This window comes from Gymnoscopelus microlampas (genome assembly GCF_963454915.1).
Source record: "Gymnoscopelus microlampas genome assembly, chromosome: 18".
NCBI classification, from domain to species: Eukaryota; Metazoa; Chordata; class Actinopteri; order Myctophiformes; family Myctophidae; genus Gymnoscopelus; species Gymnoscopelus microlampas.
Genome location: NC_139955.1, coordinates 35,093,005 through 35,120,169, shown reverse-complemented (window position 1 = coordinate 35,120,169; position 27,165 = coordinate 35,093,005). Strand labels below are relative to the sequence as shown.

The 27,165-nt window shown below is 42.6% G+C and overlaps 1 protein-coding gene across 4 annotated transcripts in view; it reads right to left on the bottom strand.

The window, feature by feature from the left end:
• Positions 1-23,761, bottom strand: part of fgf13a (fibroblast growth factor 13a) — a 131,951-nt gene extending 108,190 nt beyond the window's left edge. The window contains exons 1-2 of one of the 4 annotated variants that reach the window (XM_084086078.1): positions 23,712-23,761; positions 20,650-20,818 (exon numbers count right to left, since the gene is read on the bottom strand). In XM_084086078.1, the coding sequence (XP_083942204.1) occupies positions 20,650-20,698 (49 nt within the window). In that variant the 5' untranslated portion in view covers positions 20,699-20,818; positions 23,712-23,761. Of the gene's footprint in view, positions 1-20,649; positions 20,819-21,125; positions 21,439-22,273; positions 22,521-23,711 lie in introns of those variants that run through there. The other 3 variants (XM_084086076.1, XM_084086077.1, XM_084086079.1) reach the window with 3 other exon arrangements.
• Positions 23,762-27,165: the final 3,404 nt, after the last annotated feature.

The window sequence follows — 27,165 nt, the reverse complement described above, 5'->3', positions numbered from 1 at the left end:
ATGGTTTGCCTTAAGTACTTTTTTCTCCTTCATGACCCTTGGCATCTACTGTCACTCTTGAAATGCAGTGCTGCGCAGCAGAGAATTCACTTTCAGTCAACTCAGAAAAGGACATTTTCATCTAGATAAAAAAAAGAGAACAATGTGCACGCTATGATGTCAAACAAATGAACAGGAAGTCAAATGATCCCAACCCTGCAACCTTGTGTTGATAGGAGCATCTAAAGCCTAATGTATGTGTGAGCCTAACTGTGGCTCATGGCTCATACTGTAGCTCCAATAGTATACTAGAGCTATGGGTTATGAGCCAGGAGCCACGGCTTGGCTCACATATGTATGTATAAATTAGGATCAACTGGTCCAAACCCTACAGCCTTCTGTTGATTGGAGCATCTAACAGATCTCAACCATGCAGTCTCTCTCGTGTTGATTGGAGCATCTAACGGATCCCAACCCTGCAGCCTTGTGTTGATTGGAGCATCTAACAGACCCCAACCCTGCAGCCTTGTGTTGATTGGAGCATCCAACAGACCCCAACCCTGCAGCCTTGTGTTCATTTGAGAATCTAGGCCTCGGAATTACACAAAGTTGAGTGTGCATGTGCAGAGGTCAATGCTGGAGCAACACAGACAGTTTTAAGCCTTTTATTATTTAGGTAAGTATAAAAAGTGAAAGTGAAATAAATAGTCACTTTTTATACTTAAATAATACAAGGCTTAAAACTGTCCGTGCTGCTCCAGCGTTGATCTCTTCTGCATCTGTTGTCCCTGCCCCTGTGACGCACCGGACTGGCCGCTTTAGGCTGAGGCGCACCGGTACACTCCCTTTGTGCATGTGCAGAGCTTACTGTGCGTGACTTTCTGTACACTAAAGCATACCCATGCATGTAAATTCAGGTGCGCTTTATAGTCCGGAAATGACGGTAGTTACTTTGTAGATTTTAATTATCATTACAAAACATACATTAACCACTTCAGCCCTATGCGTACTGAGACTATTTGAAAATAGCCGATCTACAAGCTCACAGCGCCTCGCAAAGCGACGCGTTGTTAGCTTGTAGATCTGCTATTTTCAAAGATTTTTATACGTTTGAAGACATTCTGCATTATGAGTACTTTCTCCTTTTGGTACTTTAAGTACATTTTGATACCAATACTTTTGCACTTTTACTCAAGTAAATTTTGAATTCCGGACTTTTACTTGTAGCAGAGCATTTCTACATTGCAGTATTGATGCTTTTACTTAAGTAAAGAAATACCACCACTGGCCGATCGATAATAATAGTTGAATTTGAACTCCAACACAGAGATGCTGTGCAAAAGTGGCCAACGACAACTGTTCTGTCTTCGTAAAATGTCCCCTTTTTATACAAATCGTACTGTATTAACATTTTCTGTAATGTGCTGGTATGGCAGTCTCAGACTCAGAGTCAAGGCCATAACGGCCTTGACTCTGAAATGAAAGTCAGCCGTAAAATGCTAGGCATCCAGCATAGTAACCTCACTGATCTGTATAACAGTCAGTTAGTGTGGAAGGTCTAAATCCATCCCATCAGTCAGCACCCACCCACTTCACTCTGAGTTTCGGATCCTTCCTTCTGGCTGCCGGTTCACATTTCCCTCTGTAAGGAGCAATAGATACAAGCACTCATTCCCCATCACCGTTTCCCCTCTGAGCTCAGGCCAGGATAGTTAGTAGTGATGGTGTTGTACTTTGATGATGGATGTGAAAATGTTTCACGATGCTGCCAACCTTGGATAATATTTTGTTTCGTTTATGATGACATTGTCGGCTATGTTTGTTTATAAGATAGTAAGGTGAAGATAAAGCATCCGCACACTGTTTGAAGCACCAAAAACTGTATTACGGTGCGCAGATGTTTTATCTTCTCCTTGATTCTTGCCTTGATGCCTTGATGTCCAGCACCTGGCCTAAATACAGGCAATCTCCTGTGTGAACCATTTATAAGATAGTAGAAATGTATTTACATAGTACATACCTGCATTTGTACATACAAGAATACCTCGTGTTTGGTGACATGTTGACCGTGTAACTCGAAACTCTGCACTTTTTGATTTTCATTTACTTTATTTGTATGCATCTTTTTATTCTTTTGTTTTGTAGCAGATTCTAGGAATTAAAAGGTCAACATGCGACCCCCGCCCTCACCCCAAAATAACCACAAAAAAAGACAAAGGTGAAAGGTGATGTTGGATTAGACAACATGTAGGGAGCCAATAGGTCACTCCATAGCCCCACACCGGCACAGACACAGCAGATGGGAAAGTCATTAGGTCCATGTTAGTTCACACACACTATGCCTCCGAGGTTGTTTTAACACAGGCTGAGATAACACCCCATATTGTTATTTTACAGTTAGAGCCAGGGCAGAATGAGTTTACATAATATTCCTACCTCTATAACATTAATGTAACGCCGATGTAAGATTCCATTACAGGATAGCACAGCACAATGTCACCTCAAACTTTCTGAATTTTCTGAGTAGGGGGATTCTTTTTTTATGAATCGTCACAGTAGCCTTCGGAACACCAACATAACCGACCGCCCATTAATGAATCTGTACCGGTACGCTTTGAGTTCCTGTGGGCGTGTGGCCTCACCAGCAGTAGCGTACGGTGGGTTCTAACGTGGACCGGGCCAGATTCTTAAGAATCTGGTCCCCCCCTGGCCCGGGGGGGGCTCGCGCAACGATGGCTGATAAGTGACAGTCTATTGAGAATTACCATCAGCGTTAATGCAAGCGAGAGAAACGTGAATAAAACACAATATGCAAGTATAGTTGGGAAGCGGCTTAGTTTGGGTTGAGTTGCTGGCTCATCGATAGCAGAGAGGTCTGTACTCTGTAGGCGCAACCGCGCCGCTGGAATCCGGGGAGCACTTATGGTGCTGCTGGCCGCGGAGATGGTTGCTCGTGGTGGCGGGTCTGACGTTGTGGTGGGCGCTGCTGGTTGTGGCCCCACTGGCCCCCCACCAGCAGCCGCTGGTGCCTGGCAAGAGAACCGGTTTGACGGGGAAACCGTTTTTTAATGGCCACCCATTAACAATTTGGCTGAATGCAAATAAGCCCGATTTGAAAACAAAGGCGAATTTCTGTGGTTGGCAACAACAGAATAGGGTGAGGGGTGCTAATGTTGTTATGTTGATTTTTTTGTTTTTCTTTCCCCTGGGGGAGCAGAGTTTTATAGACCGGGCCATGGCCCCGTTGGCCTCTATGACGATACGCCCTTGCTCACCAGGTCCCGTTTGAAAAGTTATCCGCATCAGATTCTTTTTGTCTGGATTTTTTTCCCCTGCATCCATCTCCCCTTCCAGCAGGGTGCCTGCCATGATGCAATGATTTATTAGTAAGCGACAGTGGGCGAAGATTACTTTGCAAACAACTTAATTAGTTACTGCCTCAATAAGTTCAGCTCAGTGTGGTTCGGAAAAAAGTGGTTATCATCATATCAGCCACTCTATAATTATGGCCAAGCTAGAGTTGCATTGTTGAAGCTCACTGCAGGAGGAGATAGCAGGAACACGGCGGTGACATATGAAAGTGAAATTGACATAACCGATGGTAATCAGATTATGTCACTACTTTCTGCCACTGATCAGTAACACCATCCTACGCACATATGTAAACGCAAGCAGGCATGTGTGCACAAACACATACCTTTCCTACCCAATCTGTCCAACTGTGCTGTTAATGGTGTAGCCTACTGTACATTGTGTACAGGGGACTCATAAAAGAGGTAAGCTCCCGAAAGCCTGAGATGCTCCTCCTCCTGGTGTGTGTGTGTGTGTGTGTGTGTGTGTGTGTGTGTGTGTGTGTGTGTGTGTGTGTGTGTGTGTGTGTGTGTGTGTGTGTGTGTGTGTGTGTGTGTGTGTGTGTGTGTGTGTGTGTGTGTGTGTCTTATAGGATGTGTGCACTAGAGTGCATGTACGGTAAGTGCATGTGTATCTTCTAAAGCCTGTAAGATATACAACGCACCAAAAATAGCTGATCTACAAGCTCACAGTGCGTCGCAGCGCCACCGAGTATAAATCGGTCATAAGAACCCAGTCACAGGCAGGGAACAGGGGCAAACACAGCACGCTCCCAGCGTTTGTTTGATCAGTCTCCAAGACTTCTTTTTTTTTTTGTGATATTTTTTTGGGGCTTTTTGGCCTTAATTTATAGTTTTCAGTAGAGACAGACAGGAAACAGGGAGAGAGATGGGGAGAGACATGCAGCAACGATCGTCGGGAACGGGACTCGAACTTGCGATGCGCTGTCAGGCTACATTGGGGCCTAGGTGCCCGGACCCCTACGCCAGCCGTCCGGGCCAGTCTCCAAGACTTCTACAGTTCAATACCTAGCACACAGAGACTACAGAAATAGAGCTGCATGCTGCAGCTTCTCTATCCCACCCGCAAACACACAGATATACACACATTAGATAACACACACACACACACACACACACACACACACACAAACCATCCACCAGGAGCGGGGGTTTAATTCAGAGCATCGTGCGCAGAGATCCGGACAGCAGTCATCAATTCAACCACAGGCTAAGTATATAACCTTTTCTCCTCTTTCAACAGTGTGAATAAATCATAAGTCCCCCACTCTCTGTATAAGTGATTCCTTATTGCCTCTGCATCTGTATGTCATACACAGGTACACACATAAACTCACGTACACACATAAACTCACGTACACACACACACACACACACACACACACACACACACACACACACACACACACACACACACACACACACACACACACACACACACACACACACACACACACACACACACACACACACACACACACACACACACACACACACACACACACACACACACACACACACAGGGGAGAGGGGTAAATGAGAAATGGCCCAGTGGTTTTACAGGCAGGAGTTCTATGGGTAGAGAACACACTTTACAGCGGCCTTATTAGAGTGTATTGACCCGTGTAATAACATGAGAGAGATTGCAAGCGCACAATAATGCCCTATAATGACTCTCATTAATACATACAGTACTTGTAATTTAAAAGAGTCAGTGTAATATAGCCAATTTATGCATCTTGTCTGTACGCTCTGCGTGCGTGTTGTTTTTGGTTGGTTTGGTTGATGGATCCTCCAGCCAAGGCAGGATGAAGACCATGAGCCAAAGACTATAAAAGAACTCACAATGGGGTGGTGATGCCATCTGCCCCTTACTACACTGCACCACACCCACACACACAGCAAAGTGTGTCTGTTGATGTCAACAGACACACATTGATTGATTGAATGATTACTTTATTAACAGTTTGCAGATTTTACAGAGGTACGGTTTACAATGATTGTTAAAAGGATAACACAAAAAGCCCTGGGGCTTGTTTCCATTGTGGTCCTGTTAATCATCACACACACACACACACACACACACACACACACACACACACACACACACACACACACACACACACACACACACACACACACACACACACACACACACACACACACACACACACACACACACACACACACACACACACACACACACACACACACATTCTGTTTACGCTGCCTTCGTTAGCATTAAGAGGATAACTTTGAAAATCGCAGATCTATACAGCTTGATTGTTTTAGACATACAGACAAAAACTTAAAGTGCCACTCCACCCAAAATCATATTTTTTTAGTTTTATTTTGTATTTTGTATCTTTATTTTTTATTTAAAGTAGGCAATTATTTTTACCCCCTTTTTCTCCCAAATGTAGTCGTTATTCCAATTAATTCCTCCCCATGGATTTAGACCTTCAAAGTCTGCTGTTGAGAACAGCTTCCCTCCCTCAAACACAGCCAGTTGTGTAAACCGGATGCAATGTTGTGGATTCAAACCCCTAGACTCCAGAGTGATGGGCAGGTTCTTGATCTGCATCACCCTGTTGCTAGAACAGTCAGTTGAGTTCTGAAAATGATATCACTTTGCTGTAATGCAGCCTTTACAACGAGGAAAAGATACTCATGCCAAAATCGCAGACAGTGTCTAGACCCATATTATGATATCAATATTATGTTGATATACTGCCCAGCCCTAATTCATTCATAATACTGTATTCACTGGTGATAGGCTGCACATTTATACTGATAAGACATCTGCACTGGGTCTTTGAATGACTATGTCTTGTGTGTGTCTTAGCCTAACTATTTAATATTTTATCTATCTTTCTTTCTTTTGTTATTGTTTTCTTGGCCCACTATTACCTCCAATGTTTCATTCTTACTACTGTTGCTACTATGACAACTACGGTTGGGCGGTTAACCAACAGGACATGTTGCTTTTTCACCGCAGTGATAAAAATGCCATACTGTCCCAGCCGTAGCCTTTAGGTAGTTTCACTGTCTGTCAGGCAGTATGTTTCTTCTCGTTTTTGAACTTTCTATTTCCCAACCGTACGAAAGCAATATCTTGAGATGAATGAAGTGAATTTGAATGTTGAGCTCCTCTAAATAATTCATGAGAGACCATGCAAATATGCTACTCAGTTGCCTGCACCACAAAATTATGAGTGTCGATTTCAAAATGTTGTACACTCTCCACCCTTCTTCTAACTAATTCCGCTCAGTGCAGGTAAAATAACTGATGGGTCAAGGAGACTTTGATAAACTCCAAGACAGAGCAGACAGATAGGAGAGAGGAGGGAAGACATAGAACCTCAAATGATGTGGGTGCCACAGAGGGCAACATGTTGCCTGGTGAGGACAAGACAAATTACATTACAGTGAGTAATCTCAGAGGCCAGTGGCTGGTGGCTACAGCATATTTCTCTCAGTTTCAGAGATATTCTAAAGATTGCCGATACACATCTCTGTCCTCTGAATAATAAACAGTGAGTGCACGGAGTGCACGCACTGGAACTCACACACATACTATACTGCATAAAGTTGGTTAAGTTGGAAGTAATCATACCTGTATGTATGTATGTATGTATGTATGTATGTATGTATGTATATATATATATATATATATATATATATATATATATATATATATATATATATATATATATATATATATATATATATATATATATATATATGTGTATGACGTTCACGCAGACTAGTGAGGCCTAATTTATATTAAGTTGCGCAACAGTCTTACACATCGAACATTACCAATCTACAAGCTCACAACGTGTTGCTATGATCGGCTGTTCAAACCAGCTGTTTGCGTTGCCGGTATAAATACATACACGTTAATAAAGTGTAAGGGTGCGTGAGCTATAAGTTAATGCATGACCATGTGGTAAGGAGTGACATTTGGCTTTGACAAGCTGAGACCTGACTGGCACCCCAGCTATCCAGTTCAGCTGTGAAAAGCGCGCGCGCGCACACACACACACACACACACACACACACACACACACAGGTTTGACTGCAGTGTGTTAGCATGGCATGTCAAGTACAAGGAAGGACACAAGTTTAAACTTTATACACTGCTCAATTTAACTCTCAGAGTTACGCGTTTACACTCCAGATTTTACAGTGCACCTCTATAGGCCTACAGCAGGGGTCTTCGTTTTTCAGTCCAAGGACCCCTTAGCTGAGAGAGAGATGAAGCAGGGACCCCCACTACATACTGTATAGAATTGTGTTGCAAATAAATAAAAAAAAACATAGAATTCCTACTGTAGATAGATTCATAGACTAGTCTGCAGCATCAGCGTTGTGTCAATTAATGTTTTTTGGTTTCTGTTTGTTGTTCAAGTGGTTAATTTAAAAAAAAAGAAAAATCACAAAAAGATCTGGCACCCCCATAGTAACACTGAGGACCCCCTATGGGTCCCGGACCCCCTGTTGAAGACCCCTGGCCAACAGAATGGGTTCTGCCGTGACCCAACAGTGCTCATCAGCTGTATTCAAATGAAATAGGCCGCTTCCCAAAGAATAGAATACAATTCACTGGGGGAATTGGAGATGAAACTGCACCGACGTTTAAGAAGTTATTACTCAAAGAAGAGGGAATTGGAGCAATTTAACACCATCCTCGTTCTAATTTCTCCACTGTAACCTTTAAGCAAAGCTGAGGCGTTTTGTCTTTATTGCACATAACCTTTTCATTTCACCCACAGCGCTGTTCGTCTCCTTTATGGAAGCCAGTTCAACTGTCATGGATTATAGTGAGATCACTGCCTGCCATCTCTCTCCATCTCTCTCTGTCTTTGTTCTGCAGTGTAGGCAGTGAGTTGTCTCTTCTAATAACAGCGCAAATGATGTGATCTTTCGAGACTGAAAATCTCTGGGGAAAAACGACAAAATACAAAGTAAAGTTAGCGAAGTAGGCTGTGGAATCACACTCTACTCTAGGTAATTATCATTGTATACAGAGCCATCCTAAACCCAAGGTCTACAGAGACAGTTTCTGTCACAGCTTTCATGTAAACAACTTGGACTGTCGTGAACTGGGTCTCTCTTTGCACCTGCACCTTCCACAGGTCTAATCCCAACACACACACACACACACACACACACACACACACACACACACACACACACACACACACACACACACACACACACACACACACACACACACACACACACACACACACACACACACACACGACTGCTCATTAAGCTTATCTCTGTATGTGGACTCTCCCTCTCTTTTATCTATAATGTGTGTGTGTACTTTTTTTGTGCATACATCTCTGTAAGAACGCACATGCGTGCGTGCGTGTGTTCAAAGCACCGTAGCCCCCCAGTGGAGCCAGGGTATGTGCTTGGTAGCCACCTGTGTCACCTTCTGATTGACGAGTCCTGTGCTTATTGGAGCTTTGTTGCTGTGGCAGCGACTCATTATGTAAATGACATCTCCCCTATGGTGAGACAGAGAGAGACAGAGAGAGACAGAGAGACAGAGAGACAGAGAGACAGAGAGAGAGAGAGAGAGAGAGACGCAGGCAGCCACCATGTTCCCCGCTGCAGAGTATGTAAAATTGGCTTCAGGGTCCAGCAAAGGATCGGTGCTATATTTAGCACTCCTCTTAACAATGGATTTTTTTTTCTTCTGAAAATAGGTGTCCTCATGAACTGTACGCTTCAGCTATGGGCTGTGAGTAGGCTATAACTGTACACAAATGCAGGCCAAGCATGCGCACTGCTAGCATTTCACCAATTAGGGAATTATACACTGTATATCTCGCCCCCTCTCCAGCACTTTGTGTTTTGTTTTGTCGATTTTCCCTGTTAAATACTTCCCTTGGATTGCACCCACCACCGCTAAAGCTGAATGAATAGGCTTTCTCTGAGGAATAGTACTAATGGCATCTAATACCATATATATCATCTTTCATCCAGTGATACAGAAGTCAATTCCTTGTGGCTAGTCATTCGAAACCTTAAGTGAGGTGTCAAGTATGAATTAATCAACTCATACCTTCTACTTTTGTCATTATATTCTTGTTTCTATTCACTCATGAAGGCAAGTAGCTCTTGTTCTCTCTCCCTCTCACACACGCACACACACACACACACACACACAAACAAACAGCCACATTCACATATTAACACCCTCTCTCAATGTCTTTCCATGTCTATATTGGTCTTGACCACTCACTTTACCGTTCAGGTGCAAACCTTTACCATGTGCTTTTCTGTGAGTCAGACCATACTGTACCAAGCACACACATACTGTACTGTACTGTGCACAAATACGGATTATACCGTACTGTGCACTTGAGTGCCCCACATATCAATCTGGTCAATATTATGAGGAATTATGCCTGACTTATACCTGGATGTGCCCGTGCCAAGCAGATCTACAAGCTGTGTAGCGGCGCGACACAATGTGATCTTGTAGATCTGCTATTTTCGGTGCGAGACAACCACGCACAGCTAAGTATAACTCAGGCTTTAGTCACTTAGAGCAGCAAGGAGGGGGAAGACGAGACTTTAATGAATGACCGGCATCTAAAAAAAAAATTGCTTACTCCTCTTCAGGTTTCCCAGCTGCCACTGTAAAAAGGACTCCTGGCGTTCCCTCAACATCTCCCCCAGCCACGCAGCTATGCGTCACACAGGGGCTGTCCAGATGAGGCCAATTAATTTGCCTCGTCTTTAGGACATGTTGGAGGTTGTGCCAGATAATGACATAAATTTGGGGACGTCTCCTCCTGGGCAGTGAGCACCGCTGAGGCAGGGCGCTGATGGGTGTCGACGTGAGGCTGTGGACATAACAGGCTGGCTAATTGAGCTGCTGGACAGAGAATAATGCCTTCGTAACATCACTCATCTGTGTGTGTGCGTGTGTGTGCGCGCGCATGGGGAGGCACTCGAGGACTGTCAATCTGGAGTCCATCCGGCTAATGTCCCAGGGCCTCGCCTCACAGCAAGGCCAATGCAAATCACTTATCTCTGCTGCGCCTGGAGGCATTTTGTCCACTCCAGCTACAACCTCATCGTGAGCCACGATAGCCTGCTATAATGGGCCTCTGTTCCAGCCCGCAGCCCCTGTTTATTAGCAGAGGCCCGGCCTTATCGCCTCCCTTTCTTACCTCGTCTTAATCCCCTTTATAATGTTCACTAACTTTAATTAGTTCATGTCGAGGGGAACTATTCATCCCGAGCATTATTTAAAAACAGCCATCTACTACTAGGGGATGGAAAAGCTTTTCACAATATAGGACTTCAAGACCTTGACTTTGCCTGGACGTTCATCACTTGATGCTCGGAGCAAGTAAAGCCGGATGTAAGTCGAGTGCTGGACGGTGTCACGCACCAAGACATGGCCAATAGGCTCTATGCACAGCAGCCATATTGGAAAGAAATTGGGCCTCTTCTTACTTCCTTCACAGGTGTTACCAATGATACTAATGAAGGCTCTGTTCCATTCTGGTCAGGGTGCTGATATCGTGCATGTTGGCTCACTAGAAACACCCCTTATGGTGGGTGTGTAACTCTGAGAGTGTACAAATGGAACCAAATGGACCCGTAAGGGTCCATTTGGTTCCATTTGTACGCTCTCAGAGTTATGGGGGTCCTTGAAAATAAGACAACCACTATGCCACACAAAATGGAACGGAGCCTTAATTAGTATCATTGGTAACACCTGTGAAGGAAGTAAGGAAGGGGCCCAATTCATTCCCAATATGGCTGCTGTGCATAGAGCCTATCTACAAGTGCACAATGTTCATAGTGTTGTGAGCTTGTGGATCTCTTTTCAGTCTTTTCATGACACTGCGTGCAATAAAGCATATCAAGCCCTTAAACGCCCCCTTCCTCCAAATCCCAACTCATAGTGATGCTAAATGAACATGTTTCAACACCCTGCTGGCGCTCTGTAGGTTGTTTTCATTAACAATGACTGCTTGTGGCTTCTGACCTTGGGATAATTGCTTTTGTGACCTCATTCTGCCCTCAGAACTTACAATAGCTCTGAGCACCATCAGCGGTTTCCTCCCACCAATCCCACTTCTGATGCAATAACATTACAGTGTCGTAATGCGCAAGACAATTCAAATGGGGACCACTAAGGACTATGTTAATCATTAATACAGCCTTTAAATGGTTCATGGCCCATCCAAGAAAGCCATACGAGGATGTGTCACTAATATACCAGCACTCAAGAAATCCATATTTACAAGAAGTGTAATTCTACCCAAATACACTAGAATTAACTAATTGATTATTTTAGGTTTGCTACACCTACAGTATAGTCCAGTTGTTGCAACTCAACTTGCTAAATCAGTGTCTTCTTTTAAATCTCCTACTTTTAAAACATTATCAAAAGGCCTTTCCATAATTTAAAATTGTATATATGTAAGCACTTAGTTTTTATGGCATATACTGTACATTTTTCTTTATTATGACTTCTTCTTTTAGGCCTGAATGTCGTCTATTTGTCCATTTGTTGACATCTGTGGTCTTCAGCTGCCACAAATCTCTGTTTGACACATGCACGCCCTCGTACACACATAAACATTACACAGAGTGAGTTTGTGCGTAGTGGTGTGAAAGGTCACAGACAGATGAGTCATAGTGGCCACATGCCCAACAGATCAGAGCCGTTTCCTCCAACTCAGACGGACTCAAAGCTTTTGATGCAGGCTGATCCCATGGGTCCATTACCATTCAGATTTGGGGGAGTCTCACCCATCTCTGCAAAGTATTACAGTATATGAGGAGGAATGAGGACTATCTCATTCTGTGTCATTTTTTTTAATCCCCTCTGCTGTGAGAGGGGAGTTCAACAATGGCACTAGACTCTAGTTTCTCAACGGGGGCAGCCCTGTTGAGAAACACTACACTACAGCGTTCTTTCAACATGGTACAATTCTTAGAAGTGGTACCCTGGCCTGGATACACATCGCAAACCATATGGCAATACAGAATTTCACGAGACATCCCAAAAAATACACTTTTCTGCCTCTCTATAGAAAAACTATTGTCATCTGGGCTATTTGATTCAGATAACCGCAATTACCTTCAGATGGGACCTATACCCTGATCCATTACTATTACTTTGATGAGGGAAGTTGCGTGTAAGAACTAGATTATTAACATTAGCCCGGTTCCTCACAATGACACACAGCCAAGCCGTAAAGCGTAAACATTTCCCTGCAGAGATAATCATTCAGGGAGTGTTCATACCGTATAAGGATGTTAACATGCATCATCTCACTATAATTCTCATAAGTAGCTCGTCTACAGAAAGAGACATTTAATTTCCAACAAATTGGCATACAGTACATTCAAGGATCTCTCGCTTCAAATGGCAAATTTCAGAAAAGCACAAACATCTAAATAAAGTACGAATTACTCAAAAGCTATAGCTGTCACTAAGATAATGAAGAAACCAACTTGACTGATCTGATGGACATCACATATCACATGTTGTAACAGTAACAGCCATAGACATTTGCCAATGTGTTGATTTTTTATTGTAGAGAGCTGAGGGCTATTCTCTTTTCATGGGAATGAAAATATTCCAAATGACATTGCCACTAGGGGAGCATTGCCACAATATGAAGACAAAGGTTGTGGTTGAAGGGTTTCATTGAGGGGAAGATAAGGGCAGGGGACAGCATATCACAGAAAATATGAAAGACCCAGCAGCACAGGGTTATTATTACCGTGGCCCGACATGTGTCAATCATAGTCATGATCTAAATTTCACAGAGGGAGCAGCTTAAAAAGTCATTCAAATCAGAAGATGCACAGCCCTGTGGACATACAGTACCAGCAGCTGGTTTACCAATGCATCATAACAATCAGGTATTCAGAGATTGAGGATAGACAAGAGTGAGATAGCTGACCACATTTTAGTGCCAATTTTGTTAGAAGAGCCACGGGCAAACAATCTTGCAGTTGATATAGCAAACTGCCTTCAAATGTATGATTAATTAACAATTAAAATATTAAATCAGGCCTTAAATTTGCTATAGGTAGTGGTTTAAAGCTGAATAATAATAATAATAATAATAATAATAATAATAACAACAATACATTTTATTTGTATTTGAACCAAATCTCAAAGTGCTACACTTTGAGATTTATTCAGCTCACACTACTGAATAGAAGAATAAAACATTCCTCTAACAACTGCCACGCAGTGATGCAGAGTGGCAGGTCCGTGACATGAGGCAAGCTAACTCCCTCCGGGCGGTGTTGGCCATACCTGCGTCAGCACCAGGGGAAGTGTGGCATGATGACTACCTCTAAGCAATCGCACATCGGCTGTCATTACCATCGCTGTATTGTGTGAGGGCAATCGTTGTAAACAGAAATGTGTTGTGTCGGGATGTCATTGCCATTTTTTTCCTCAGCAGTGACGTTAACACAACTACACCTATAGCATATAAAAATATGCAAAAACGCATCATAGTAAAAACTCAGCTATTGCACGTGTTATTCAAGGTGGCTTCTGGGGCAGCTAGTAAATAGATTAAAAATATATTGTAATGATAATGCAGACAGCGTGTTGTTGCCACTGAGATAAGAGCAGGTGTCAGCAGAGAGCAGGAGAGAGCCTGCCTTCTAAGTGATTAATGAAGTGACTCCAAACTTGTCTCTGGGCATCTATTGATTCAGCTGTGTGGCCCGCCTTGGCCTGAATTAATCTGCCAGCAAATATGCAAGACTTATGCCTTCTGCTGGACACGGCTCTGCCATTCCAGAGAGATATGAATCCACTGGCTGACACTCACTACCCAAGAGGCTAGGGAAGACTAGCAATGTGCTTGTCTGAAATGAAGTCTGAGCAGAGTGAGAGACCTGCTGTTTAAGTTACATTCAAATGGCTGACTGGCATTTATGAGCCGTTCACATGAAACTTATACTCTGTGGGCTGCAGAAGTGACTGCAGAATCACAGCAACTAAAGGACATCCTATTGTGGATTTCATTTGATGTATATTTTGGGGGGAAACATGGAATTTGTAATGTTTTTTGGGGTATTTTTTTTACACATATAATGGCAATGTTTTTGCTTCGTTATAAAAGAGATATGGGTAAAATGTCAGCATTATGATTTAATGTAAATGCCTTTCAATCCAGTTGAGGCACTGGGATAGTGCCTGGGAGAATGGTTATGTAACAGGGGCTTTGAGGCACCGTCTTGAATGGACAACACAGCTTCACAAGGGCACAGGGGGAAGCTAACACAATCTGATTTACTCGTGTTGCTATTGCAGCTCCCACATGACCCAGGCCACAACGCCTCTCTCTCCTGCTCTTCCTCTCTCTAATTTCCCTGTTCTCATGTTCTAACACAGGATGTCCAACTGTGTCACATGAAGCAATGAGGCGTGGTCTATAGCCAATTGAGACAAAGAATAGAGAACATTTCTATCGCCGGTCTCTTGATCGCCATGTACAGGACAACTGACTGACCCTGGCACCAACAGTAAAGCGTAAAGCATTATGAAGGTCGTTCTTGAACTGATGTTGCCCCATACTGCTCATAGTCAGTACGCATCTGATGGTGTGCGATATCCATTTGGGTTCACCCATTGTGAAAATGTAGGACATTTTACAGTAGCTAACAAGACTAACAGTCTAAATGCCTTGCTAGTGGCCCCTAGAAGCTATGCTGGTCCTTACACCTATCCAGACTCAAAGTGGTTTGAAAAGACCAACACTGCTGTCCTTAGAGCCCCACACTCTCTATAGTGAGTCCAAAATAGATTTTTTTCTTTTTTTCTTTTTATTGTGTCTAGTGGCAGAATCTTGGGAGATGTGATTGTGTATATTTGTTGAAATAGGTGTTAGAAGAAAGGCCATGAGGTCACCAAAATCAGTATAGTTCATCCTGCAATCTTAAAAAATGTGATTATGTGATATTAAGTGTGCAAAGTTGTCATTTTGGCCTCAGGGTGGCACTGGAGGTTAGGGTTCATCCTGAATGTGTGCAGCAGTTTCTTAGCAATCCACACTTTGAGATATCTTGCATGAACATCGAGATTTTGGCCTACGGGTGGCACTAGGAAAGGAAAAGCCATGGTGAACTTCAATGGGAATCCAGCCAGTAGTTTTTGAGATATCTCGTTTGAAGGACCCGGACGTTGCCATGCTTAGACCACCATGGCTAAATGTTGGTTCAAATTTTTAGTTAAATTAACATGATACGTGTGAAACTAATCCAATACAAAATGATCAGTGTATCTACTGTAGGTGCGGTGATTGGGGTGTGGAAGAGTTGTCAGTGAGGTTCTGGCTAAGGGGTTTTGTCGGAAGGATCGAGAAAAGCTTTTGTGGCGGCAGCTGGTTCAGTCTATAATGGAACGTTTCCCTGAAAATAATTTCTGGAGCAGGCGGTTGCCTGAATCAGCCGTGATCTCATTTCTCTGCTCACGTCCTTGCTCTGGCACCATTCAGGTTCTTGATGGAGTGCAGCTGGCAGCAGGTGCCCTGCTCAGTGATGCACAGGACAACCTGCAGGCTTTTATTGTGGGACACAAAAGTGTCCCACCGCACTGTGTTCAGGGGTCTGCATCTATAACTTTAGATCAGGATCTGCTGTGGTTTCTTGGGTGAAGTGAGGGTTACAGAGATGCTACAATGATGATAACCTGTTACTTTCAAATCAAATGATTCCCACAAAGCTAGAAAAAGTAGCAGGTTGCTGGAGACATAGTCACTGTACATCAACTATGACTACATATTAAACACATATGTATGTACTTGATGAAGACAATACATGCCTGTGAATTGAAATGAATAATAAATAGATAGCTGAGTGGAAAAAAACAATGAAGCTAAAACACAAAGTATGAGTCTAAAACTAGAATAAATAAAATGACAAGGGTTCATCTTTCAGTCAAAGCTGTTCACTAAAGTTAGAAGAATAAATCAACTACCCCTGGCCTGTATTATCCCCAGCAGTTCCAAATCCTCATCGCTTTCCAAAACAAACACATGCTCTTAAAGGACGACTTCACCACTTTTCAACATATCTTCATATAATAGATCCTCACTAATGCTCATGATAAAATGAAGAAACCCGTCTACCAGTGACATCATCGATGGGGAATCCAAGCTAAACTGCAGGCTTTGTATCCCTGGAAAGTTGCAATGCAATAATAGATCCCATTGTTCTCGCCTTAATAAAAATCAGAATTAAAAAATTGTAATCTTTTTGGAAAATAAAATCCTGCCTAACGATGATGTCACTGGTAGACGGGTTTCTGGACTGTCCACAGCCCTCCTATGAGACACAGACCAAGTAGAAAAAAATGGTATCATTTTATCATGAGCATTAGTGAGGACCTATTATATGAAGATATGTTGAAAAGTGGTGAAGTCGTCCTTTAAGAGTGGGGCTTACAAGCTGCTAGCCGAGACAAAACCCGTAGCTCATTTAAGTTAGTTAAATGATATTTAGACCATTTTTTATTTCATGTAATTTGTTTGATTAGTTAAAAAACGGACAACAGCGCACGCATGCACTCAATCTAAGATTTCAGCACCACGGACAGCAATCATCTAATTTTGGAGCCCACTTCAACTAATGAGCAATATGTTTCGACAAGCCAGGGGCCGAGGTCCGCACACACTCTTAACGTACCATAAAATAAAATTCAATGGTCCCCGAGAGTCCCGTGCCCTGGGCCATCTGCCCCCCCTCAGCCCTTCCTGAAACTCCGCCCCTGCTAGAACTAAAGTAGCAACTGAGCCTACACACAAACATTTCAACAACGAGATACATGTTCATTAAGATAACCTAAGTGTAACCATCTGGAGGCAGTTACTCAGTGACTGAGTGCAAGCTTTTACAGCACAGAGCACGCAATACTATTTAATGAGTATGGTTCATCGCTTTCATTTTTGGTTATTTTAGTTCATATATTCCCAGAATGCCACTACTAGGTGCTATGCAGTGGAAAACTTAAAAGTCTAATTCTTGCCTCTCTGACATGTCCTCTCTCCCTCTCCCTCCTGGCATGGTCAAGGCAGATGGCCGCCCACACTGGAGCCTGGGTCTGCCTGACATTTCTTCCAGCTAAGGGGGAGTTTTTGTTGCCACTGTCGCAAAAATGCTCGGTCAGGGTGAGACATTGTTATTTGTCAGGTCTCTGCTCTATATATAAAGTGTCTTGAGACAACTTGTTGTGATTTGGCACTATGATAAATGGAATTGAATTGTGTGTTGGATGGATGGATGTACAGTATATTGGAGATTCTATGTATTACAGTACAGCTGGTATTTTGAGTTGGATGGTGCTGTTTCTTATGTGTTTCTATGTTGAACAGCCTGTGAGACCAAATAATCCTCTGGGACAATAATAAATAGTCTAATACCTACTTGAAAGTGGGATAACTAGAAATACACCTGTGCCTACCAGTTACCATTTACAGCCATGAAGCCAGATTCATATGGCATATCGTTGCCGTCGGGCAGAAACCTCTTATCTCCATATTCTAACTTTTTGTGCTTTTTTGTAAATCAATGGCCTACTTCATCATACTACAGCGTCACACAAAAGCATCAAAAGTAGTAGATCTGCAATCTCGAAACGTGGTGTGAAGCGATGCGTTTTGAGCTTGTAGATCTGCTACTTTTGATCATATCGAATGTGAATCCTAACAACAAACAGTTTTGGACATATGAGGTTTCCACCCGACAGAGACGAAAGGCATTGAATGAAGATTTTGAAGGGATTTAATTAACATGTTTTGTGAGGTCACAGTGACCTTGACCGTTGACCATTTCAAATTCATGAAATTCCCTCAAGGTGCTCCTGAGATATATGCATTCACAATGTTGGAATGGACAAACAGACGGGCGGACGGAAAACCCATAAACGGAAAAGCCATAAACATAATTCTTCCCGTTATGGTCGTCTGCCAGCAGAGGCATAAAAATGTGTCGCAAAGACTAAAGCTTTGTACAGTGTTGCTATAGTTTCTGCAGGCTACTTAATCTTCATGGCTTGTCTTCTGAAAATAACATGTGGATTTCATTAACTGCCCATACCAATGCTTATCAGCACTGCCAATGTAAATCTGTTACAGTATATCGATCTGTTGTGGGTGAACATCAGAGCCAGACAAAACAAAGCAGGGAAACCTAATACCAAATGGAATCCAGGAAATTCCATGATGCCATTCAGGGGTACATTTGCCATGGGAAAACTCTCACAGTATAAAAATGAACGTGCCAGGTTTTCTGAGGTTCAGTTACAGTAATTAAATTCCCACCATTCTCAAATGACCACTATTTAGGCTCCCATTGAATTTAACATACAGGAGTAGTAGGCTAAAACAATAGACCCTGAGACTCAAACGAAAATGCATTAAATGCTGACTCTATAGAGAATGTAGAGGAGCAAATCTTATAGGCAATAATTTGGTGAAAATATCAGCCGTTTAAAAATGAAAGACATGTTCGTAATAGTCGTTTCTCATAGAAGAACCACTGTTGAATCATGTTTTTCTTCGTTTATTTCAAAATATCAAATTATACCGTACAAACAAAGAGTGCAGTAAAGTGCTTATGAGTGTCGTGTCGTATGCGTGACATCCATGTGTATAGATGGAGCATAGTTTGCATTGATTGGCCCCGCCATGGTTCCTCTGGCAACCCTGTCTCGCTCTGTCTCCATGGCAATGGGAGGCGCTTGCTTGCAGCATGCGATGAGGGTTGCCATGTCCGCTTATTATAAGCGACTTTGGGCTTGTTTTTCTGTAAAGTTGCTTGTAAGTATTGGTAGTCATGCGGGTTGCGTTTTTTGGGGCTTGTTTCTAAAGTGTAGTTGCTTATTTGGGCTTGCTTCCTAATGTTGTTTAAGCCAGTGAATCTAAAATATTTTCATGTCAAGGACCCCCCCCCCCCCATTTGGTTCTCACGTTTTTTTTAAACAGCAGATCTACAAGCTCACAACGTCTCGCATCGCGACGCTTGGTGAGCTTGTAGATCGGCCATGTTCAAATAGCTGATAAATATATATTAAAATTTGCTCATGTGGTCGCTTCTTAATTGGGCATGTTTTCACAGACCTGGTTGCTTACTTCTCTCACACAAGCTGGCAACAGTGCATACGATGGCTAATTTTTACGCATTAGGTCATTAGGAGAACAAAAAGGTGGAATGCTGCTATACACGATCGTGACCACTGAACAACAACAAAGTGATAACCAGGCAGTAGTAGTAGGGCATAATGTGCGGAATTATACAATACAGTAGAATGCCTGTGGCAACATGTTTCACTATCATTCTTCATCGTCGTGTTAAAGCGACAGCACGTTTTAAGCTACTCTTTATGTAAAAGAAACAGAAAATCAATTAACACACAGCCTGCGAAAGCATCCAACTGGTTTTACAATTTCCATGATGCTTTTTTTTCTTGATTGATTGGCATTGTTCCACAGTCAGTATATGGTAGCCTAAATAGCTGACCAATTAAATATTAAATAACCTATTTGATCAGACGGACTATAACCTAGTCCGTCTGATCAAATAGGCTATTTAATATATCATTCATATAATATTTAATATTTCGTTAATGATACCAGGCCTATACATCCTATAGGTTGTAAGCCTGGTATCATTAACCTTGGACTGCAAGCAACAGCAAGTGTTAAGCTCTAAACCAGTGGTTCTCAACCAGTGATCCGGGGACCACCAGTGGTCCTTGAGGGGGTTCCAGGTGGTCCCCAGCTAAATGATGGAGAGTTGGTAACCAAATGGACCCTTTTAGATCTTTAACTCTAGAGAGTGTAAAATTAAACCGTTCTCAAGAGTTAAGAAGTCTACACAATTAGAGAATGAAGAAGAATTGTTATTTAGATCAACGTGTGCCTGTCATCTCTCCTATGGCACCAACATCAATACAGCATGGTGGAATTGTGGACAAGTCGTATCCAATCCAACGACAATAAAATATTCAACGTTTGGGGTCTGAGAGGCTTAAATCTCATCAAATGGTGGCCTGTGGCTCAAATGCCGAATAAATAATGGACCTGGTGTGAAAAGGGGTTGAAAACCACTGCTCTAAACCATTGGCATATTGTGGTGAGAAAGAATGGCTGGGTGAGCTATAATAGGTTACTGTGGTGGGTGCTCATGCAGGCAATGAATGGGCGCACGGTCGCTTTAAAAACCCAGTGGTTTTAGGGGTGCTTTAAGGCTGGGATCTATGATCTCTTACTCTTACCCTTGGAAGCATCCTTATCTTCTTTAGGCTTCGCCACTTTGCCGCTCATAGATCCCAGTTTGGATGTGTAATTCCCGAGTTAGGCAAGAATGGAAGAAATCCCTTTAATTGCTCGCTGTCCTCCTCAGTGAAACCGTTTTCAGGGGTGCAAGGTGCCGAGATAAGGGTTCTGTGAAAAGATATGATTGCAATTAAGTCCTCAAATTATACTTTATTTTCCATCAAGCAAGTAATAGTAAAAGATGGTGGCCACATAACAAAACAATAAAACATGTGGGCTTCCCGGGGTTCCATTTTTCTACACCAGTCTATACCAATTAAAGCATCCAGGCAGCAGCAATTGATATTCTCTCTACACACACGACAATTAACCTAGATATTGAGTCCACAAAAGACCCAACAGCCTGGAAAAAAACATCCTACTGTAGCCTACAGACATCTTACAAGGTTTTCTCATGTCTAAACGAGCATCCTACCTTATCTCCTCCAGGTTTTCCGCTACATCAATGCACATTGATGAAACAAAGCGCTCCCACCATGAATCCTATTATGTGGCAAAATCACGACCTGCTCTGATGTGACAAAGGAACGGAGCAGAAAGAAAACAAGCGCAGGTTCTTCTCACGCGAATGTAAAACGGCGTCAAAAAGAAGCACAATTACAGGCATATAAATGACAGATTGTGTCAAAAGAAACTGCCCTCTTTCACGCTACAACAACACGCACGGGGAAATCCTGCTATGCCCTCCGTTGGCCAGAATGATGCTTTTATTATCCGCCTCACGGGCTCCTCAGAATCAACAGGATCTACAAAGTGAAAAGAAGCTCTGCGTTAACAGCGCCTGTAAGTAGACCAGGACTAGAGCTAAGTTCAATTATCAGGAGTTCTGATGAACGCAAGACTGTCTGCAACGAAAACATTAAAGCATCGGAGTGATCGGACGGACTATGATGAATGAAAATATATTATCATGTGAAGGCAATGTGTGACGCGCAGCCTACACACCAGCGCGTCGTGCCTACGCAGCTGTTGCTCTGATTCAATTATCCTCAGTCACAGTAACTTGGACCAGGGTAACTTGGACCAGGGTTAGACTACTAATTGCATGGTTCTAGATCTACTCAGTCACACCTGGACCACCAGGGTTAGCCTACTAACTGTATGATTCATTGATTCTAGATCTACTCAGTCACAGTAAAACCTGGACCAGGGTTAGCCTACTAACTGCATGAGTCTAGATCTACTCAGTCACAGTATAACCTGAACCAGCCAGGGTTAGCTAACTGTACGATTTTAGATCTACTGTACCAGACAGTAGGCCTATAACCTCCTCAAACCTGGACCAGGGTTAGCCTACCAACTTCATGATTCTAGATCTACTGTATCAGACATAACCTGGTCCAGGGTTAGCCTACAGAGTACACAGACTGCATGATTAGATCTACAGTATAGCCTATAACCTGGTCCAGGGTCAGACTACTAACTGCATGATTCTAGATCTACTGTACATGACAAGTTGACTTACTCGTGCACAATAAGTAACAGCGTCACGATCTTATCATTATTCTAATGATCACACATTTACAATGTCTTAAATCATTTAGCTGCCAATAATAAACTCACCTTGGTGCGAGTTGGATGAAGCAAACACATTAATAAATGTTTGTTTGTTTGTTTGTTTGTTTGTTTGTGTCTGTGGTTGAATGTGTAGGCCTAATGACAACTTAATTGACCTAAAGCCAAAGGTTAATAATGTGTTTGAAATCAAACATAACCTACTCCAGCTCCCTCTTGTGTCTTCCTCCTGTGATGTTCCTCCGATCGTCGTTGTGGCACCTTTGTAAAAACAAAAAAGTCCCCCAAAAAAGTTTGGTCCTCTGTCGCCCGTGTTGTTCAGCCGCCTGTCCTCGAGTATATAGGCTCCTTGAATGACAGATACGCAGTGGAGTCTAAACAGCTGTGTGTGTGTGCGCGTGTGCATGTGCGTAGTACGGAGTCCCAAATGACACGGGAGCACGATGTGCGCGCGCCGTGCGTAATTCTACCGGAGCGCAACTAGCTCTGGTCCATAGCGTTAGAAGGAGTTCTCCTTCATTATTATCCTTTGTTACTTTTCATCCGTTGCCCTAACACCTGCGGTAGCGCAGCTTCTCGTCTGCAGTAAAACAAAAAATACAGTTTCGCTACTCACCAAAGCAAAGACGGTTTTAAGCCTACTTTCCTTAGTGGGAACACTCGGAGCCCCCCACCTCACATTTAAAATATACTTTTTGGCCAGAAAAGAGAATATTTCACCGGATGGAAAATGTTTTAGTTACTCCACTGCGCTCCCTACAGATCTGGTCAATGGATGTTTTCTATGGACAAGATCTGTAGGGGGCGCAGTGGAATAACTAAAACATTTTTTCATCCGGTGGAATATTTTATATGTATTTATATATATATATTTGATAGTCGTGAGGTGGGGGGCTCCGAGTGTTCCCACTACGGAAGGTAGGCTTTCAACATCTTAAAACCGTCTTTGTTTTGGTGAGTAGTGAAAGTGTATTTTTACTACAGACGAGAGGCTGGGGGTGTGCGGGCAAAGGCTGAAAAGTAGTGACATAGCGTTAAGAAGAACTTCTAACGCTATGGACCAGAGCTAGAGCGCAACACTTGTCCCGCTCAACCTCCGCCCTCCATAGAATTCAGCGTCTGTCTGTGACTCTGATCAATCACTTTGGCACCAGCAGCCCTTATATTATTACTGGTGCCATTACTTTGCGTCTTTTATAGCGTAAAACGGTAGAGTCGGAGTGTCGGACAACTATCCAACAACACCTGCAACAGGTGCAGTTCAGTTCGAAGTCGTGCAAAGTAGCCTAGGCCTATATGTCACACATCTTGATGTGATATGTGTTTATGCAGTCCTATAGTTTTTTACGTTTGCATCTCTTTTGCATTGTGATCGGTTTCAAACTACACTGTTGTCCATAGGCCTACATTGTTTAATCAAACTATAGCTACAGCAGCAGGCCAGCAGCCTTTAACTTATTCAGTTCATAGCTTAAACGATCCTTACCTTATGTTGAGAGTGAGCTATTGCTGAATATGACAGCGAGGAAATAAAGGGGAAAAGAAAAAGTTGATATAAAGTCAAAGTGAATCCATAATGTGATTGCAAAGGAAGCCTCCAAATAAAAACATATACAGCAGGTGGTTTGACAGTCCGTATCCCGATTTATTTAGCTGATAGAAGTGCGCGTATAAGACCTTTTTTGGCTTATAATTCTGAAGTCCCAGGTTCTATCCCAGACCTATAAAGTTGCATGCGTTATGTCACATTTCTTGGCCCTGTGCGTGTTAAGTGGCGCGCAGGGACAGCGGGGGGAAAGATCCGCAGTTGATGGTTACCAGATCTACAGATACTATTTTTAGCAGAAACTGGAAACCTTTCAAACTTTATTCACATGCTCAGGTCTTCCTGGGAGTCTGTGGAAGCTCAAAGTGCAGCCTTGCAGAAACATTAGGGTAAAACTCTGGTGGGAAATAGACAAAAAAAGAATGCACATAAAGATCCCCTTTAAAGGAGCATAACCAAAATAGCAGCCAATCTGTTTCAGTGCCACACAAACATATTTCCCTAGCAATCACCTAAATGCTAGCCTACAAAAAATACATTATTCTCTGCACTAATGAGAAGTTTGTTTTGCTTAATTGTAAAAGATTGAATGAGATAGAGAGCTATAGAAATATTTGTAAAATATGACTGAAGAGGAGACAGACAGATACTATATATAGATAGATGCAGGACAAACTCCCTTTGTCCCATTATTTTAGATTCATGAGGACACTGTACCATGAACAAAATGAACGCATCCCTTCTTTTGCGTCAATTGGTCTGTCAGTGTTAATGAGGCCTGGGAATTCGGTGCATGGTTATAGTATTTTTGGAAAGGTAATCTTAGCATCAAGTCAACAGTTGTGGACACTAGAGATCAATAGAAGCAGACATAGTGAGAAGTCAGCAAGGTTACACTGGGCCTGATCAATCACAGAGGGGGAGTCAGTGACTCTATAGGTTTCCATTCCAGAGGAAATGCTACACCTTACAGTCACCTATTATATAATAATATGAGAATACACACACACACACACACACACACACACACACACACACACACACACACACACACACACACACAACTGTTTCAGCTGCCAAAACACCTGCGTGCTCAACCGCAATCGTAGGCACAGGTTTAGATTTTAACAGCCATAGCTGAATGTTTGTATGGTAGTGCTGTCGGACTCCAGACAGACATACAGATAGACATAGGATTGTTTTAATACTATGCTAACAAGCATCCACTTGTAAATCTACAATCTGTTGTATTTCCCACTGAACTGTGTGTTGTACTGTATATTTGGCCTTTACCAATTACTGCCTGTATGTCAGACATTGCGATGAGGTCACCAGAGTGGAGGTTTATTGATCCGTTTGTAATGCTGTGTAGGATCGGTTAACATGCATGTAGTGTCAAATGATCAAATTAATGTACCTTTGTGATGAATTACGATTCATTATTGTCACCCCCTGTGTGTGTGTAAAGGCTCATTACACAACATGCATACAAACAAGAAAGCGCACAGCGTGTCTGTAGAAAGGTCTATGCTACTGTATATGAGACCCCAGAAATGAGAAACAATGTTCTAGCAATGCTGACCCTCTGGTCATTTCAGTAATTTGGAGACTGGAGATGATGGGGTAGTACAGTAAATGAGGCAGAACTCTGACTCACCAAGATGGCGTGTCTGTATGTGGTAGAGAGAGAGAGAGAGAGAGAGAGAGAGAGAGAGAGAGAGAGAGAGAGAGAGATATACAGTATAGTGAAATTAAATGTCAGTGGGTGCGGGCTGTTCGTGCTGTGTCTGTGGCCTGCACAGCCCCCTTTGACCTTTCCAGCAGAGGCTGGATACCACAGCACCACCTTCACACTCACACACCCCTCCCCCGCCTGCTCAGAATGCAGACTGCTACAACACACACACACACACACACACACAGCATCCCACAGTGATACACCCTGTCCAGTGGTGTGTTCTACCGTGTTGCGCTATATACGTAGTATGACGTGCAGATTTCTTTGAAAAAAAAGCATAGCCCTCTACTAACCATTTCATCTATTGACCACACGCATGTCGAGCACTGCAGATCATATGCCCTCCGAAAAAACATAGAACACACCACTGCCCCTGTCCACCAAAACCACAGTATAATCGCTCAAATCCTTGCTGCAGATAATTCATGTTTTCTTTTATTTATTTTTTTCTTTAGAAAACACAGAAACAAACACTCACTGAAGTGCCAGGTGCCGGGCAGAGGTCAGAATCCAAAAAACAATAAAGTCTGCATACTGGCTCATGCGCCAATGGTTTCCACCATTTGGACGTGACATTTCGAGCCTCACCGGCTCTTCGTCAGACAATGAAGTACACACAAGCACCTACAAATACATGTTGTGCTGAGTCAGCTGGCACCCATGACACCATCAATCATCAATTATGCAGCACAATGCCTATCATGAAAATTACAAAGTTGAATAACCAGTTTGCACAGTGAACATCACCTACTTTTCTTCTTTTTTTTATTTATGAAAAACAACTGGCACACATGACAGAACATCAGGTTTACACCATCATAGAAGTCAAGTGAACAAGCAGAAAAACACTCTTGGAAAAGAGTTAACCTATACTGTTCAGAGGCGCCTCTGCTACTCTAAAAATGGTGGAATAAATGAAACATACATGGACTCACAGCTAAATCCACATTTCTTTATCCACAGTACACAGTCAAAAACCCTGAGGAAGACTATATTTTGTCGAAACGTTGGTTTCATTTCATTAAACTTCATGCATCGTGGCTAAAGAGTTGTGCGGCCTCATCCATTTCAACATTATTATCTGCCGTGGCCAGCACCTCATCAACACAGGTGTGCGCTCCATATTCTGTGTTTGCCTTACTTTATCCACAGTACACACATGTTCAAAGTGCAGATTACGATTTGGAATTTGGATGTAAACAGGACTAATATCAAAACAAAAATGGAAAGGCTGACCCAGCACAAAACAGACAGGCACACTACAGGAAAGGCCACAAATCAAGTCCTCATTTAGACCCTTAGGGGATTATGTCTCTAAAGCGTAAATCCAGAAAGCTTCTCGTTTAAGCAGTAATGTATTTATGTCACCACCACGTCTGGGAGGTTTGACATGTTCTTTGCCCTAATATCTGAGTGTTGAAACATTGTGAGATGCTGCTGTAAAGTGTACTGCTACTGGGTTTTGTATACGAATGTTGGATCTATGGTCAGAGATCTTAGTTTTAAGGGGTCTGGAGGTTTTTACCTCTATATGCTAGGCCACATGAAACATATAGATCAAATTGTTGGTGTTACATGTGATCAATCCCTTGATGTTAAACTCTTTGCCTGTACATGGATGAAAGTAGTGGTTGTGTGTAAAATTAATTATTCCAT